Genomic DNA, 19351 nt, shown 5'->3' on the forward strand with positions numbered 1-19351 from the left:
CACTCTCTTCTGCTTGAGTTGCAAGCAACACTCCGTTGCTTCCTGCACACACAAACGAGAAGAATTACTCCTGAGCTTGGCTGGATAAACGACACTGTTGTCTAAGTGACTATATTTAGACCTGCGGAGAATGTTGCGATGAGTGTTCGGAACTTGATTCCGGCGGCAGAGAGCGCGCGTCGTGCCGCACCACCCTGAGAGAGAAGAGCAGAGAAGAGGAGAGGAGAGGAGCCGCCTCTTGCGGCGTGTCCGGCAAACATGAAGTCCAGACGGGATAAACTCAAGATCCCCTCTTTGACTCTGGAGTAAGTAACCTTTTTTTTTTTCCAGCCTTGCAAAAGTTCTAGACGGAAATATTGTCTTGCAAATGTTTTGGGGAAGTCACACAAAAGTGGAGCTAGAATAATAATACAAACTCGCTTAGAATATTGTGTATATTATAGTTCATGCATAAAATCAAGTGAAAATACAAAATCCAGGAAAACTAAAGATCAGGAATCACAAATGACGTCATCAAATGAAATGAAAACAAAGGCTTCCACTGTACGTACATATTAAGCCGATAGGTTGAATTTGCATTTTTTGAAAGAGGAGGATTGTGGATTTTTAGTAATAGTCTTTTACTCTTTTACTACTCCAACCTAAATTTTGGAAATGTGAAATTTTCCACCATTGTGTTTCTCAATATCCCACATTCCTGTGGATTGTTTTCTCACTCTTGCATTCCTGCATGAATCACAGCATCTCAAAACAAAGCCCCCCCCCCCCTCCCCCTTTCAGTAATTATAGCATCTATTTATTAGGAAGTGAGTGGGGGTTGGGGAGCGGGGGATGTTTGGGGGTACCTCCTGCCTACTTGATGCTGATCCATAAGACGTAGGAGCGCAGGAATGATCTCAGCTGAGCATGCGCCATTTGTTTTCATTGTCTTTTTTAAGAGCATTTGGATGATCACAGATGACCAACAAAACATGCAGAAGTTTCAATGCGCAATCGTTTTGCGTACACGTTTTCTGGCACCAACATTTGAGTTGAGAAATGGCCAGAACTTGTGACACTGCCGTCACGAGATAAGCTTCCTCAAAGAAAATGAACATCACTGCACAGCACAATGAGGTGTGTAATTATAGCTCAGTCTATAGAAGGACAATTAAGTCTGGAGAACATGTTCATTAGTGTTTTGGTGGTACTGCAGCTTCGAAACAATAGCCGCACTGTAGAGCCCAAAGCACATTGCTGGCCAGATCGTTAGGAACGCAGCAGCGGGGTCAGCGTCGGGGTGATGCCTGCCGCTGGCTGGCTGAGCTGGCATATTTCAAGGCAAAAAAAAAAATGATGGGATGTGTGATGTCATAAAGAAAATGTTACACCATCAAAGTTTGCATCAGATGCTTCCTCAAGCTTTGGTCGATGACTTTGTGCTGGGTGCGTTGCCGTAGCGATAAGTTGGAAAACAAAAGACAGCAGATTTGAAAAAGAAAAGGTAAGCAGAGCTGCGTTGAGTTTTGTTGGACCGACTTTAAGCAACCGTGTGCGGGAAACGGCCGAATTTTTGGTGAGGGAGTTTGATTTTTGGTGTCTGCTGCATGCACCACTTGCATGGATCTGCACAATATGGAATTGTAATATCGTGCACCGATTTTTTGCCTTTCAGTTTATCACCCACTTATCAGAGTCCCACTCTTCTGAGTCCATGCAGCCCCTGCAGCCCTTGCAGCCCTTTGCAAACCCTTCACCCCTGGAGGTAAGTTGACCATCTCACTTTTTGAATTCATTCCAAGCCTTTGTCTATTTTCCACCCTCAAGAACTCCAAAGCACCTAAAAATGCGATCATAATTGCATTTTAAGAAGCTCCTCTTTTACCAGTTAAGCTCCATCCGTTATTAGTTGTGTCTAAGTCTGCGGGTTGCTTGGCAACCATGATGGGTGCTCTGGAGGAAGGCAACACCGCAAACAGACGTTTGCATCCAACATGTTTCTGGATAGGAGAGCAACGCTTGACAATGTCGCCACATTATGAGACATTTTTGCATAATCTTATGAGTCATTTCAGATTGCTCATTTCTTGTTGATCCTCCAAATCACATCCAACCTGCTTTGCTATTTACATTCGTCAAATTTGAATGTGGGAAAAGCCCTTGTTAGATGAATTTTCTATCACATTCCATCACGTGTTTTATTGGTTTGCACGTTTGCCTCACACTTGAGTTATGTTCTCTCCATGCTGACACGGATTTTCTCGATACGCCACCTTCCTCCTAGATACAAAAAAACTCCGGATTGTCCATAGCTGTGAATGTGAGTGTGTTGTTTGCACGATGGACTTTGTAATTGACTGGTGATCAGTGCACTCAACAACTTGATTGTGCAGTCACAATTGAGACAGTGAGAAGGTCAGTAATATCAATATCTGCTAATAGAGAGCCACCATAGTCGGAATTAAAGCCGGCTTTTCTTTTAACTTTGTAATCATGGACATACTTTTAAGTTTCATTTATGCTTTTTTATTTTTAAAGCTTATTCACACGCATGCAACATAAGCTGTGAGCTCTAACGCAACAAAAATTCAGTTCCCCATGTTTGCATTATATTTATCTCCCTCATTTGCATATGCATCTCACTAAACTCAATGCACACCCACATGGAAATAATTACTCAACCAAGGACTCAAATAGTGCGTGGTTTTTCTCCTAGCAAATGAAAATGTCATTGTGGTTTACAGTTAAAGTTTCACTTCCACTGACTATAGAACCTTTTTTTTTTAATTGAAGTAGATAAACTGTCTTCAATTTGTCATTTAGTATAAACCTATAAGACCAAAATATTTACGTATAAAATCTAAAATAGTTTATTTTAATCTAGATTAATTCATTGCTTGTGTTTGTTAAAAAAACATATTGGCAGATTACTTTAAAAAAAACCCATATTAAATCGCGATTACGTTAAAATCAGCCCAAATAAAAGCTCGTAAACAATTTTAGGGCGGGAGTAGGGTTTCGATTTCACGAGGTCACCTCCCCTGAGACGGACAAGTATATTTTAGACTACCACCCTTTTCTAAGACATACTTTTAAAGAATCCACCACATATTAATCTATGTTTACTTTCTGCTGCGTCTGAAATCGTTTTCATTTTTACCGTGAAATTAATTTGCCAAAATACAAAAAAGCGCTTGACGTCAGTCATTTGTTATGCTATCAAATATTATAGCAGCAGTCGGAGCCCGAATAACCGAGCAGCACTTGAACGCAACACCAGACTCCAGGTTACTCACTCACACACACGGAATACACACAATCAGCCTTCTGCACGGTGGTCTGCCTTGTCCAGCAAATCCACCGTCAGAGGTTTAATATTTCGGGAACAATATTGCAGTCCGACATCGAAGCAGAACATGGAAGGATCGTCGAACTCCCTTTGAATCATACTGCACGCGGTAGACGCAATCGGCATTGAATACAAAAGGACTGGAGCTGCTGAAAGAGAAAGACGATGATCGTGAGAGCACAAGAGGATCTCCAATTCTGACCCAAAAACTTTTTAAGGTTATGAAAAAGAATCATCTAGTATGTCAGACCCAAGTCAACCGGGCCAGAACAAGTCCCATTTTGTTCCTGACGCCTTGCTGAAGCGCTCAAAAAGGTTAGTTCAATACAGTTGGGAATTTACATTTTAAAGTCGAAATAGTTTCACACTCGGTTCGTTGGCTGTGATCTTGATTGTTTTGAAGGGCTACGTCAAAAAGCATTATTTTTATGATTGATTATCCTCCTGTGCCTTGATATGAATTCAATGCTGAGCTAAATGCTCGAATGTTAATCCCACGTTTCATTTGGGGGGGGACGCGAGCTTTTGTCTGGGATGGAGCTTTTTTTTTTTTTTTTTTACTAATGCGCTGTAAAATTTGACTTGCATAACAATTTGACACTTAGTTGGTTTAACGTTGCAACAGCTCAACAATACAAAATTAAGGCCGACTAAAAGGTAGGCTGCAGTTTGCGTGGACGTAAATATAAACAAAAACGATGCGGGTTGTCTACAATAGTGACTGGTACTCTCTTGTTTGTTATTGTATTTTTTTGTGTTAAAAACACACAATTCAAAACCTCCTGCCCTTAATAACGATCTTGTTATTGTATGTCTTTGACAGTTCATCACTTTGTTTACCGACAATTAAAATAAATATATAGTACAGTTTTGTGGGAGTCATTTGGTTTCCTATACGATTATTATTGGGCCAAATTTCCAGATTGTTAAAAGTCAATGTGGATTATTTTAAGTGTGGTCTTGAATGTTTGAAGTATTTTTTTTTAAACTATTTTGTGACTATATTTCATCTGTTTCAAGTCTTCCTGCACCACAATATTGTTCATCCCAGTGAAACATCTGCTCATGGTGACGTTTATGGTCCAAGTTGGCCCCCTTCCTTTTAGGCCTGGGGGATTATATCATTCCCACCCTGTAAAACAGACACACAAATCAGTCTTGGACATCTGCAATTCAAGATGGGCCTGCTGCTATCATTGCACCGACCCACCCACTCCCATCAGCCTTGAGTCTGTTGACAGGAGGTTCTTTGTATTTTGGCTCTCATTAGATCTCCCTCCTACTCTCTAAGGCCATAGTAGTAGTGTGTTATGAATCTGCCTGCAGATTAAAGTTATATAAACGTGCCTCCAGTCCAAGCGGATCTGCTCCAAGGGTGAAATAATCTCATGGGTTGGTTTAAATCTCTGGTGGATGACACTAAAAAAAAAAAAAATCCCCCCAAGTTCTTGGAAACTGGATGGTGGGAAGTGTTAGATTGTCTGATGCTATAAACTCAAAAGCGGTGCACCAGAAATATGCTCACATTGTATTTACATAAAAGCTGGGGCAACAAAATATTTCCATTTAAATTGATGATAAAAAACATCATCCACATCTGGTTAAAATGTTATTTGATGTTATTACGACTAACAGGGTGTCCTGCCAAAGACCAGAGCTTAGTGGATTGCGGCTACTTCCGAGGTCAGATCTTGTTAATCCATGCGGTGTCATTACTCTCGTTCAGCTTTTATACTGTATAAAGTTAACACATAACGTTGCGTAAGAATCGGATTGGCGGAAAACCAAGGCCGACATGATGACACAAAGCTTTCAGCGGTACGCAAGGTTGTCTTTTTCTCGATATTGTACGGGCTGTCCACAATTTCAAACAGTTGTCATTCTTCTTTGTGATCAACGTTGTTGAGAATAACCGTTTATTTGTGTTTCAGCTGTCGCAACAACAACAGGAAGAGTCTCTGTGTCGGAACGCCATCACCCACTTTGTCCCGACCCCTCTCCCCCCTCTCAGTTCATACAGGTAAGTTGTAAACTATTTTTTTTTTTAATGACTATCTGTAAGCAACAGCAAGCGACCAATCACAGAAGGGTTCGATGTGTCGGGCGAAGCAGGTGCTTTGTTGCTGAACCAGCCCGATTCCATTTTTCGTAATTTGACCTCAGATGGGTTACATGACTAATCTCCGCTGCTCGACACGTTGGCAGCCAAACTATTCAAGTACATTTTGATACACAACGAGCACGGGCTCCTGTTTCACCCCGCGAAAGATCTTGTTTCCTTTCTTAAAGGTGACCGAGGTCTTGTCTTGCGATATGTTACATTGGATCCCCCGAATGGCTTCCCAACATCTTGCATGAGCCCTCACGAGGATAAACGCAATGTCAAAGAATTCATTTTTCATTTTCTCAATTTTCATATATCGACATGTATAGCAGCTTTGTTTTTTCTTAATTTTAAAATGTACGTACAGTTTTAGCTGTACCATTTTGAAAATCATCATAATTACATCGTCGCGAGTTTCCCGTAACGGAAAAACACGGTTGAGCGGTGGTTCGCTTGGAGTATGACGATAATTTTGGGGCGGCTGGTTTCTGAGTCAACAATATTGTTGACATTCTGCTCAATGCAGCGAAGCAGCTGCACTCGCCGTAAAGTCTGGCTGGCGAGTCGAGGCTTCCTCGTGCCAGCAGTGTGCGGATGTGCAATCTCTTGAGGATTATCTCACGACAGAGTGCAATCACTTTCTAATCGCCTCCATCTCGCAGACTCCAAAATGATGCTCAACACTTAGTCTGCTCTGTCTGAAAGCCAAATTGCTGCTGGAATGTTTGGCAAAGTTGGAGCGTATCATTCCGAGGAGCTTGTTGCCGTAGCGATTTGAGCCTCTGTACATAAACAAAGTCATCTCGTAAAAAAACCACCATGTGGTCATTGGCGGTATCTTTAGATTTCCTTTCATGGTTCCTCCTTGTGGGCTTATTAATAAAGGTGCAAATACAACTTTGAGTAACTTGAAGTCTTTCTTCGTTTAGCAGCAAGCAGCCCGCTGGACAGCCCTCGAAATGTGGCGACCGGTGCCTGCGTCAACTTTCCGTTTGCCCGAAGGTATGTGAAGTCGTAAATATCTGCTTAATGGGTTTCAGCCATTTTGATTGGTGCATTGAACTGTAGAAAATATAATTATCATTTTTAATTTAATTAATTTTTTTGTCCACGGTTAACACAAATTACAAGGCTGCAACTTGTGAATTATTTTTTAAAAATAATACAGGTTTTTTTTCGAATTTCAAAATGTGTCTCGTCTTACAATAAGTGTCATGATACTTTTCGGCTCTCGGTGTCTGCAAAGTGATGGAGGGTGGCCACGTATCTTCGAGCACGCAGTACCTTTCCATCTGCCAGATCTTCCAGGCGAGGATAAATGTGTTGCCGTTGGAAAGCCACTCGCACAGTATTCAAGCCAGTTGCTATGGCAACATGTGTAGCCTACAAGTGAAGCTAAAAGTGGGATGGCACCGGAGGAGTTTAAGATCAGTCGATTTCAAACCAGTCGAATAAATCAAGTGCTGGCCTTTGATAGGAATGGGGCAAATTATTTACAATTTTTTTGTCAGATTATTTATATATATACATTTTATATTATATATTTTTTGCTTATATATACTTTAATGTTATTTTCTGTTATGTTGCATGGCGAGTTAGTGTACATGTCAAATATTGTGACCCTTATTTTGTCTCGTCTTTCCTCTTTCCACTAAAACCAAACTAGAGCAGAAACACAATCTTTGAGCTATTTTTTTTATTTTTTTTTTGCGATGGCAATTTGTTCCTGTTACATAAAGTGCTTCCTGAGAAGAATTTTAGTATGTGGACAAATGCAAAGTGGCAAGGATGGCAACATTGTCAAGATGAATTCCTCAGCTGAATGCCAGAGGTCACAAGATCATTTGCACTGGTCTGCAGTCTCACTAAAACTCTTTTTTTCTTTCCTCCTTTCCTCTGCTTTCCTCTCAGTCACTTGGCTCGTGCCGACAGGTACCTTATTTTTCTCGTGGGGTAGCCGGTCTCATTTTTTTATTCACCTACCAGCACATTATCGATATTAAAAAAAAAAAAAAAGAAAAAAAAGTGATATGTGTACAGGAAATGACACAAACTAGCGTTTCCCCTATGAAATGCCAAATATGCCGTTTCAGAGCTGAGGGCCGTCGATGGTCTCTGGCATCGCTCCCCTCGTCAGGTTATGGAACCAACCCGCCGAGCTCAACCGTTTCCGTAAGTAACCCACAAAAGATGTCAGTTGATTTCCTCACGCCCAATGACGCGTTGGTTGGTTGGTTTACGCCGCTAGGAACAGCAAATGTTGATAAGCAGATAATTGTTTTCTAGCGTCATCTGCTTCAATGAGTCATTCAGAGAGTTTGTTGAACGCAGTTTAAGAGGTAATAGGCACAATTTGTGTGGAATGTGCATGTGGATTAAGTTGAGTGTGGTGTGTTTCTTACAACACAGTTCAAATAAAAATAATTGGAAAAAAATTATATTAAATATAAAACACAGTTAACACTGTAAACTAAAATACTAATAATTGAAAAAAATAATATACATTTAGAAAATATAATAAAATAGATATATAAAACAAGTTTTAAACAATTGTGACTGATATTTTAAAGCAAATTAAATATGAGAGGTTTTTTTTTTGGGTGGTATTTGAATGATGACAAAAAAGAATTGTATAAAATATAAAACACAGTTAACACAGTAAACTAAAAAATTGAAGAAAAAAAAATATAAATTTAGAAAATATAATAAAATAGATATATAAAAAAGTTTTAAACAATTGTGACACTGAGAATTTAAAGCAAATTAAACGAGTTGTTTTTTTTGGGTGGTATTTGAATGATGACGAAAAAGAATTATATAAAACACAGTTAACACAGTAAACTAAAATACTAATAACTGAAAAAAATAATATAAATTCAAAAAATATAATAAAATAGATATATAAAACAAGTTTTAAACAATTGTGACAGAGATTTTAAAGCAAATTAAATATGAGAGTTTTTTGGGTGGTATTTGAATGATGACAAGGATAAAGCCTTAATTGTTTTATCTGGATGATTTCACAGTCTGTGCATCCCTAACATGTGCTTCTATAATAAGGATGGGAAGACCTAAAGGTCAGTGCGGACAATGGAGTTACTAATCAGTGAGTCTCTTTATAATGTGGATTTAGAAAGAGACTTGACTCCCATTTTCCATCAAGTTCCTATCCAGTGGGATTATCTGCCATTTGGAGTTCCCCGCAATATTGTTTTAACTTGATGTTAGCCTAACTTGTCTGAACACATGCTTGTGGTTTTCTTGCTCGGAGAAAATTCTCACTGAAGTCTTTTACACCACATTAACAGTCTTCTCATTTTTCCATGAGATTTCATTTGAGCTCTCTTGTGTCCGCAGTCTTCGTCATCCTCCCAGGAGCGCCTTCATCAGCTTCCCTACCAGCCGACCCAAGATGAGCTGCACTTCCTTTTCAAACACTTCCGCAGCACCGACAGTATAACCGACGAGGATGGCCGCCCCACCACCGTCATGCGTCCTCGCTCTCGGAGTCTGAGGTAGCCAGCCATCGAAATGACTGATCGAAAAAGATAATAAAATGGAGCAATATATAGTTTTGTTTAATTTAAAAAGGGACAGTGTATATTTAGAATAATAATAAAAAATATACAATATAAAATAATAACAAAATAAAAATAATTAAAATAAATTTAAAAATGTGCCGAATACATTTCAGTTGATCTGATCCGGACGATAAATCTGTGTCGAGTCTAATTACTAACAGAGTGTGTGAATACAAGGGTTTGTTGCCACTACACGATTGTACGACCAGATGAGCCAGATTGTTGCTTCTCAACTCTTTGTTGAACAAATACACAAGCGCACATTGGCTCCCACATCCACGACGGACAAACCAGAACAAGTAAACATGTACAAGCATGTTGTCGGCATGCCTCGAACCATTTGATACTTATCAGATGCAAGAGAAACTTTGATTTGGAAATGCAAATCTTTTTTTGTTGTTTCATGAAAAATGTCCAATTGTACTGTCTCTCTAAAACATGACCCGTATCTCATGCCGGTGAGTCATTTATTTCTTGTTGCCTGTATCAGCCCGAGGTGCTTGGCAATGGCTGGATTGTGAGATTATAAATCTTTACGTTTCAAACAAGCTCACCTGTCCAACTGTCCACAAAAATATTGCTCATAGTACATACTTAAGTTCTTCTTTTATAATGATAATTCACTTAATTAATTCTGCCACGCTCAGGATAGCAAAATAAATCTTAGAATTTGTAGATTAGCGCCAAAATGTACACGTAAAAAAAAAACCCAACACTTTCCATATACTTGAATTTCATTATTAAGAGTAGTTGAAAAGAAGGCTGGGAATTTTATACAGTATATGCTACACAACAAAATGATGAATAACTAGTTTAGAAATCAGGGACTAGGAAAAAACTTTAAAAAATTGCCAGCAATATTTTTAGATTTTTAAATACAATTTGTTGCGGGCCACATAAAATGATGCAGCAGGCCGTATCTGGGGCCCCAGGCCTCGGCTTTGACACCGATGAATTAAGAGAATGCATTGAGGATGTTTCTTGAATAAAATCAATTAATCCGGGTGCTTAATCAGGGTCAGATGGAGAACTGACAGTTTAATCTTGTGTGCGTGTTGGCTCAGCATTGCACTGTTTGTATGATGCCTGAATGCTCTTGTATTCTGGCACCTCGGTGTGCCATGCGTAGGCGGGCTGGCTTACAGAGTGCCGCAGGGATCCTGCTGCTGAACTGGAGTCGATGGCGGGCGGGCGGGCGGGCGGGCAGGCGGGGGTGGTTTCGGATTGGGGGAGGGAGTGAAGGATTGCAGCGTGCTGGGCATCTGTCTGCAACGGCTTTCGTGACAACAAAAAAGAGCACGTTTACCTCGCCTCTTTTCTGTACCAGCTTTAAAATGGCGGCAGCTTTTTCATACATCCGCTGCCGGCGGTGGCTTAAATATAAACCACAGATGCATCCAAAACCTGACAGCTTGAAAATGCTGCTTTTGGCAGTTAATGAATCACTACACGCTGACCTCAAGTCATGTGTTAAAATATTGGATTAGATTAGAATGTTTAGTTTGATAAAAGGGAATAGACTCCGCCGGGCCAGTCGAAGAGGCAGTTTGGCACGGACGGCTGCTGGCTCTTACGTAATCCCGACGGTGATGTAGTCGATGGGAGGTCGATGTCACAGTTTATAGATAATTTTATTTTGATGCTTGGAAAATCCCAAAAATTTCCTTCACGTCTTGACTTTAATTAAAAAACATGTCTCGACACAAACTTGTTTTGCCGACTTTGTTCTTGGCAAGTGTTATAAAGTTCAAAGCAATTTTATATTGTTGAAGTTCAATGCGTCTCTTGAGATCTTTCACTTTACCAATCCGATATTTTCTTCTTGTTTACAGCCCTGGGCGATCAAGTGTCTCCTTTGACAATGAGATAGTCATGATGAACCATGTTTACAGAGAACGCTTTCCAAAGGTGAGATCTTAAAAAAAAAAAATCTATAATCGTCGATGGCACTGAATGAGTTAAAATGATTTTTTTGGGTGAATTTTCTTTCCTGTAGGCCACAGCCCAGATGGAGGAGAGATTGTTGGAAATTGTTACCCACTGTTCTCCAGACAGCTCCCTCCCGTTGGCCGATGGGGTGTTGGGTTTCATCCAGCACCAGTTGGTGGAGTTGGTTCGTGACTGTTTGGAGAAGTCCCAGAAAGGTCTGGTTACATCTCGCTACTTTGCTGAACTGCAGGAGAAGTTGGAAAAGCTGCTTCATGAGGTGAGATGTAATACAGAAGACACTTTATTATTTTCAGATTTTTTTCCTCCATAACCAGGTTATTAATTTTTAGGTGTTTCTGAAGACTGTATAAATTGAAGGAGGAGGAAATATTTTACACGAGTTTGCGTTGTAATATTTTTGATTATTCATATGAATTAAAATGAATTTCCATGAAGTGTTTTTGGTCTCGTTTCGTCATTCACTATATAAATAAACTTGACATTTTGCCGTCGCCGCTCCCCTGTTGCTTTCCAGGCCTACGAACGTTCGGAAAGTGAGGAGGTGACTGTCATCATCCATCTGGTTCGGAAAATCCTCATCATAATCTCCAGGCCGGCTCGCCTCCTCGAGTGTCTGGTAAGCAGATTTTTTGTCATTGAAAATCTCTCAGTAATCTCTGATGTTCAGAATCCATTTAAATTTGGTTCTTCTTTTTGCAGGAGTTTGATCCGGAAGAATTCTACCATTTGCTGGAGGCAGCAGAAGGTCACGCCAAAGTCGGCCAGGGAATCAAATCGGACATCCCTCGATATATCATCAGCCAGCTGGGTTTGACACGAAATCCTTTAGAGGGTAAAGAATTTCTTAAACGCAAATAGTTCAACCTCATTACAAGGTGTCCTCGGTTTCACTTTTGCTTTGCGCTTTGATTGGAAGCTTCATAGGTATCGTCTCCAGCGGCGACTTTAATAGCGTGTGAATAGTTCAATAAAAACGTGTGAGCGTTGCTATGGCGATAAGAAAATCATGGTGGGCATTTTCTTAAATAATTGAAGACATCACAAGTAAGTATTTCCCTTAATTTCCCAATTTTTTTTTTTTTTTTTTAGACATGGTGCAGCTTCAACAGTACGATTGCGGACCCTCGGTGTCTGTTGAGCCCGATGTGGAGGTGACATTTCAAGTTATTTATTTATTATTATTATATATTATTATACTATGATTTTTTTATTTTTATTTTGCAGCCTAAATGTCAATTAATTATATTGGCAATTTTGTGACGTCACAGCTTAATTTTGCATTATAATATGTTAGACGTGGGAAAACTAAAATTAATTTTTCTGCTTTTATTGTAGACTAAAACTCCACAAGCAGTGACCCCAACCCGACGCAAACCTCTTGAGAGTGATTTTGAGACCATCAAACTCATCAGTAATGGGGCTTACGGGTGAGTGGACATTTTTATTGTTTCCTGTTTATTCCCTTAAAGATCATGCGGGAGTGGATGATGTAAAAATATCATAATGCAGAATTCTTCGTAAGTCTGTGTAAAATGGAAGAAGTGGCGTTGTGGTGGGAAAAGCCTAATGTGAAAAAACATTTTGTGTTTGCCAGGGCTGTTTATCTGGTCCGCCACAAGGAAACCCGTCAGCGTTTTGCCATGAAAAAAATCAATCGGCAAAACCTTGTCTTGAGGAACCAGATTCAGCAGGCGTTCGTGGAGAGAGACATCTTGACGTTTGCCGAGAACCCCTTTGTCGTGTCCATGTTCTGCTCTTTCGAGACCAGACGCCACCTCTGCATGGTCATGGAGTATGTGGAGGGTAAGACAGATGATAGTTTAAGATGCAGACTATCAAGTATATATTTTAATTTTTTTTTTTTTAAGGTGGAGATTGCGCCAATTTGTTGAAGAACATGGGTCCGCTACCTGTGGAAATGACGAGGATGTATTTTGCCGAAACCGTCCTGGCCCTGGAGTATCTTCACAATTACGGCATAGTGCACCGAGACCTCAAACCTGACAAGTGAGAAGAAAATTGGAACAAAATTGGCCAGTCACCATATCAATAAATGATTTTTTTTTTTACCTCCTAACAGTTTGCTGATCACATCCATGGGCCACATCAAATTAACAGATTTTGGCCTATCAAAAATCGGCCTGATGAACATGACCACCAACCTTTACGAGGGGCACATGGAGAAAGATACAAGAGAATTTGTTGATAAACAGGTGAGACTGTCAAGATATGAGACGGCTTTAAAAAAAATAATAATAATGCGCGAAATATTTGGCTTGTGCAGGTGTGTGGTACTCCCGAGTACATTGCCCCGGAGGTGATTCTCAGGCAGGGATACGGGAAGCCGGTAGACTGGTGGGCCATGGGGATCATCCTCTATGAATTCCTGGTCGGCTGTGTTCCATTTTTTGGCGACACTCCAGAGGAGCTGTTTGGCCAAGTTGTCAGCGGTGAGAAAATCAAATTGACTTTTCTCCATTCATGCATTTTATGTATTATTTTTTTAAATTCAGTGTTTTTATTTTATTTTTTACAATACTTGAAATGTAATTTTTTTTATTTTTTTTCCCCAGATGACATCATTTGGCCTGAAGGAGACGATGCTTTACCGATGGACGCTCAAGACATGATTACCCATCTCCTGAGGCAAAGCCCCCTAGAAAGACTAGGAACCGGTCGGTACTGCTCATCATTACATAAAAGACTCCTCTGAATGTTTTTTTTTTTTTTTTTTTTGCTCAACCACACAAATGTTCATACGTGACTGTAGGCGGTGCCTCTGAGGTCAAACAGCACGCCTTCTTCGTGGGCTTGGACTGGAACGGACTATTACGCCAAAAGGCTGAATTCATCCCTCAGCTTGACGCAGAAGATGATACGAGCTACTTTGACAGTAAACCACTTTTGAGATTATACCAAAAACTTTTTGTAATGCTATAAAAATAATCCTGTCACTTCAGGATAATCCGCAGTGAATATCAGGATTTTATTTTGAATCTGTTTTCAGCTCGTTCCGAGCGCTACCATCATATGGCGTCGGACGAGGATGAGGAGACAAACGATGAAGAGTCTTCTCTGGAAATTAGGCAGTTTTCCTCTTGGTCGCATCGTTTCAGCAAGGTACTGAAGCCAAAGTACAAACTAATATTTGGGGGCTTCAACAACAAAATTATTTATATATTTGTGTTGTCTGCTTTTCCAGGTTTACAGCAGCACTGAACATTTAGCTACGCCGTCCAATTTGAGCTTCTCATCTGATCGCAGTCACAGTGAGGAGAAAGAAGACCGCATAGATGCTGGAGGGCTTAGTCCCTTGATTGGTCCAGCAGAGGGCGTCCTGGAGCCCAGACTGCCAGGACGCATGGCAAGGTAGACACAATCCTCAATATTTAATGCTGTAGCCTATGCTTTTTAATTTTTTAGATTTTTTATTATTTTCCATCCATCCATCCATTTTCTGAACCGCTTAGTCCCCACGGGGGTCGCGGGCGTGCTGGAGCCTATCCCAGCCGTCATCGGGCAGTAGGCGGGGGACACCCTGAACTGGTTGCCAGCCAATCGCAGGGCACACAGAGACAGACAACCAATCGCACTCACACTCACACCTAGGGACAATTTGGAGTCTTCAATCGGCCTACCAAGCATGTTTTTGGAATGTGGGAGGAAACCGGAGTGCCCGGAGAAAACCCACGCGGGCCCGGGGAGAACATGCAAACTCCACACAGGGAGGGCCGGAGGTGGAATCGAACCCGCACCCTCCTAACTGTGAGGCGGACGTGCTACCCAGTGCGCCACCGAGCCGCCTTTTTTATTATTTTATTATATTTTTTATATTATTATATATTTTGGTTTTATGATATTATTTTATTTATTATATTTTTTTATCATTTTTTATTAACTCAAGATGAAATAAATATAAGTTTAAAAAAAATTTGAATTCAATAGTACATCTTTCTATTTTTTGTAGCCTTTGCCCTCGGGCATCACCCAACTCCTCCCAGTCTGAGAGGAGCACCAGTCCCCTGGTGATGAGCAGCACCCACAGCCTGGAGATGACCCCCCGCTTTGCTGTCTCAACAGATGACGAGGGTAATTCCAAAGAAACATCTCGAGACCTTGGCTTTCACACCAAGTCTGTCAACAACTAATATCTCTTACTTGCAGCCGAGGTTGTCGTTTCCAAACTTCGGCGGATCCGAATCCGCAGCAACAGCACGGGGGCCAAACACTCATCCCCCAAAGAGCCAGCCGGCCCACGACGTTTCGGTAACCAACTGGAGACGCCAGACAGACAAAGACTTCCATGTGGAGGCAAAGTTCCCAAGTCCGCCTCCGTTTCAGCTCTGTCGCTAATCATCACCACAGGTAAAATACACAACGGTGGTGTAAGAAGAACACAAATTTACATCTTCTATGAATTCCAGATGACTCCCCCGGCGGCCTCCAGCCCAGTCCCATCTCCCCGAGGTCCCTGTCGTCCAACCCCTCCTCTCGTGACTCCTCCCCCAGCCGGGACCTGTCCCTCAGTCCCGGTAGCCTGAAACCGCCCATCATCGTTCACACTTCGGGCAAAAAGTACGGCTTCACGATGCAGGCCATCCGCGTCTACATGGGCGACAGCGATGTCTACACTGTGCATCACATGGTGTCGGTGGGTGGCCCTCAAGACTCGTCCGCCTCCCTGAGAAGAGCTGCGGATTTAAAATTGATCTATTTGTTTCTAACAGAGCGTGGATGAGGGCAGTCCAGCCTACCAGGCAGGTTTACGTACCGGTGATCTGGTCACTCACGTGAACGGAGAGTCCATCCAAGGCCTGGTCCACACCGAGATGATGGAACTACTGCTGAAGGTAGAATGCACCTTAGATAACAAGACGGATAGTTGGACACTTTGTAATCCAAGGCACGTTTATCTCGATACATTTTGATTTGCCATGCCATGTCATTTCAGAGTGGCAGCAAGGTGGCGCTCCAGACCATAGCACTTGAGAACACGTCCATCAAAGTTGGTCCAGCACGAAAGACCAAACACAAAGGCAAAATGGCCCGTCGCAGCAAGAGGAGCAGGAGAAGAGATAACTATGATAGGTGAGGTTGAAGCTGTCATAGAATTTTGGGTACCTTTGATTTGCAGAATGAGTGTCTCATTTGGCTCCAAAATTTCTATCCAAATCCAAACTGCTCCTCAGTGATGTTCACCCTTAGTAGTAAATACAATACATAACTTGTGATGATTAAAAGGCTTTCCTGGTTTTCCCCGCAGGAGACGCAGCATCTTGAAGAAGTTATCAAAGCAGAGCACGGTGATGCACAGTAGTCGCAGCTTCTCATCAGGTCTCCACCACTCCGTTTCCTCCAGCGAGAGTCTTCCAGGTTCCCCGACTCATAGCCTTTCTCCGGGCCCCTCCACGCCCTGCCGAAGCCCTGCGCCCGACCATCAGGCCTTTGGTAAGATTTCAAAAATGCAAAATTTGCCCTTGGCTTATTTTTTTTAATGATCTTCATGTGTTTTCTTTCCAGATAACTCTCCTCAGAGCACGTCTCCATCTTCCAGTTCCCCGAGCTCCCCCGCCGCGCATATACGACCCAGCTCCCTCCACGGTTTGGGTTCCAAGCTCAACACGCAGCGTTACACCAAGGTGGGCCGCCGGAAGTCAACCAGCAACATCCCGCCTTCGCCCCTCGCCTGCTCCTCCTCGGCGCAGCCGCTTTCTCCACAGCGCTCGCCTTCACCCTTGCCGGGCTTCGCCAAAACACTTCACCCCTTCCACGGCAAAACCCTGTCACCCCCCACCATCGTTCGACACATGGTACGGCCTCGCAGCGCAGAGCCGCCTCGATCTCCTCTCCTCAAGAGGGTCCAGTCAGCTGAGAAGCTGTCTGGAATGTACCACGCCGATAAGAAGTCCTACACCCCCCGCAGGCACACCCTGGAAGTGCCATTTTATAGCGAAGGGGAGCTGCTCGTTGACTCAGAAGCTGAGGGGGGCTTTAGCGGCTCGCACCAGGGGGTGGACCACTCCAGACTCTGCGGCTACTTGGGCGGCCAGAGGATGTGGGACTTGGGGCTGGAGCGATCGGAGCAACTGGTGGTGATGCGTAAGCTCAACCTCTCGGAGCGCCGCGACTCCTTTAAAAAGCAGGAGGCCGTGCAGGAGGTGAGCTTCGACGAACCCGAGGAGAAGCCGAGCGTCGCGGCCGGCCCGGCGGGGGTCGAACAAACGCCGAAACAGACGCAACACAGGACCACTTGGCTGGCCGGGGCCGGGTCGCGAAACAGCGAGGAGGTGGAGCTGGAGGTGCCCACGGTGAGGAGGTTCACCCTCGTGCCCCAGATCGCCGTGCAGGGCTCCACGGAAAGCGAGGAACAGGACGAGTGGGAGCCCTGTTCGGACGGGGAGGAGGACCAACAGGAGCCTGCCGTCGTCACTTCATCATCTCAGCCGCAGCAGGTGGACCTCCTTCACAGCCAGGAAGAAGGCACAAGTTCTACTCAAGTTGGACAATCGGCTGAGAAGGCCGAGACGGCAGAAAAAGCACATGCCAAAAAGTGACAGCTCATCCTGCACTGAAGGAAGTGGAGAAAAAAGTGGCACATTTTACTTGAATTTTCTACTGTAAATATTTGTCGGGTGGACCCGTCGGTCGTATTTATTACAATTGTAAAGCACGCTGCGTCGTTAAATGGAAAGGAGGGAAGTTCTCAAAGGTTGGAAGAGCCAAGGCTTAACGTTTTGTACCCTTCAGATGTGCTTCTTGACTGGATGTTATTTTTGTTTTATTTTTTTATAAATGTTTATATTTTTTAAATAAATCGCAGTGGTACCAAGTCATTTGATAATGCTGGGAATTGTTATTGGACCAAAATGTGCAAGAAGTAGTTTTAGAATGGTACTTTGTTCATGCTTTTTTTTTTTTTTTCATAAACCTTTATTGGCTTCAGTTTCCACACCCGTCTCAAAATCCAGAATTTGTGTTCACACTGTGAATAACATAAAATCAATTTATAATGTCCAGTACTCAAAGCCATATTTTTTTTATTTGATCATCTTGTGCATTTTGCAATCCAAAAAGGTCAAGTTTGAATGTATCGTGTGTTGGACACAACCAACCTTCAACAGCCAAATTGAAGTCCATGTCTTCTTTCTAAAACTTTTGCTTTTTCTAACTTTATTGACACAATCATGCTCTTACTTCATTAACAGTGTATTAAAGTTTACAACATGGGTTGGGGAGTGCAGATAATTTTGTACTTTGAGCAAAATGTGGGACGGTAAATCGAAATCTGAAGCCACGGCTTGTTTAAAGGCATTTTTGTATTTGATGTGTAAATGTTTAATATGGTTTTGAATATGTTTAAGGACGTGAGATGCACAATGGTTGTAATTCAGTGCAGTGTTTTAACATATTCCCTCTTCACCAGCTTTAAGGAAGTTGTTTTTTTTTTTTTTTCAAATATCTACACTTTCTTTTCCCTGAACACAAATCTTGTGTGTGTGATGGAATTGTTTACAACAAACCTGATATGTACTGTACTGCTCTTTACTCTGTGCTCCGAGATGAAACTACCCTTTGTCATACCTTAAATGAAAGTAATTTTGTTTTTTGTAGTTGTAGTTTTATCATTATTTTTAATTACAGGAAGTTAAATGACTCATGCTCTGTTTACAGGCGCATATAGAACAAGATCAATGTTTTTGGAACGACAAATAGATTTCTGGACTGGAATTATTTTATTTTAAAGTTACAGTATGTGGTGGTAGAAAATCTTCTTTAATAATACTTTACCATGACCAAAGCTTCAGATAGAAAAGAAAGTGCACACTTAACCAACTTGATCAAATATAAAAATATAACTTGAAGACAAAACTAAAGGTAAGTTAGCTAGTTCGAAACAGTTCCAAAGAAAGCCACACTGCTCATTCTGGGACAGTTTTTACTATTGCAAGATGTTTTTAATATAAAAAAAAAAAACAGGGTGTCTAGTTCTGATTGATATTGAGTTTGTGGAAAACAAAATGACAAATCTACCTTATCTGCATCTCAGGTGTCTGCCAACAAAAGTATGGCACCAATTACCCCAACCAAACTGTGATGTCATGGAAGCAGGAGGTTATGCTCGAGCACATGATCAATTTGGAAATGAAAAGTTGCACACTGTTGTAAATGTGCACGTTTTCTCCTGTGGACTCTTCTGTTCTTTGCATGCTGCATGAAACAAGCACACATCCGTAATACTTGATTGCATGGTATATTGGCGGTGTCGCCCAGTACTGTGTATTCTTGTGAAAAATAAAATTTGTATTTCTCTCGACAATTTATGTTTTAACCTTTTATTTTTCCCAATATGAAAGCCTCATTAACTACATTATACAAAGCGTTAGAAAG

General features: G+C 41.8%; 1 protein-coding gene across 7 annotated transcripts; it reads left to right on the plus strand.

Annotated features, from left to right (window-relative positions):
* Positions 1-34: 34 nt before the first annotated feature.
* Positions 35-19280, plus strand: mast3b (microtubule associated serine/threonine kinase 3b). 7 transcript variants are annotated; one of them, XM_049732372.2, is made up of 28 exons: positions 35-305; positions 1655-1744; positions 5260-5348; positions 6362-6434; positions 7344-7364; positions 7526-7604; positions 8790-8947; positions 10846-10921; positions 11010-11219; positions 11478-11579; positions 11663-11795; positions 12053-12114; positions 12299-12390; positions 12558-12766; positions 12832-12970; positions 13044-13176; positions 13248-13413; positions 13537-13638; positions 13734-13856; positions 13971-14083; positions 14166-14332; positions 14931-15052; positions 15128-15328; positions 15388-15614; positions 15691-15813; positions 15915-16051; positions 16227-16411; positions 16484-19280. In XM_049732372.2, exons 1-28 carry the CDS (start codon positions 259-261, stop codon positions 17515-17517), a joined length of 4413 nt encoding a protein of 1470 aa, XP_049588329.1. In that variant the 5' UTR covers positions 35-258; the 3' UTR covers positions 17518-19280. The 7 variants fall into 7 exon arrangements, with proteins under 7 accessions (XP_049588329.1, XP_049588330.1, XP_049588331.1 ...); XM_049732373.2 differs by having other exon boundaries at positions 6365-6434; XM_049732374.2 differs by lacking the exon at positions 7344-7364.
* The last annotated feature ends 71 nt before the right edge of the window (positions 19281-19351 follow it).

The sequence above is a fragment of the Syngnathus scovelli genome, chromosome 10 (assembly GCF_024217435.2).
Source record: "Syngnathus scovelli strain Florida chromosome 10, RoL_Ssco_1.2, whole genome shotgun sequence".
Taxonomy (NCBI): Eukaryota; Metazoa; Chordata; class Actinopteri; order Syngnathiformes; family Syngnathidae; genus Syngnathus; species Syngnathus scovelli.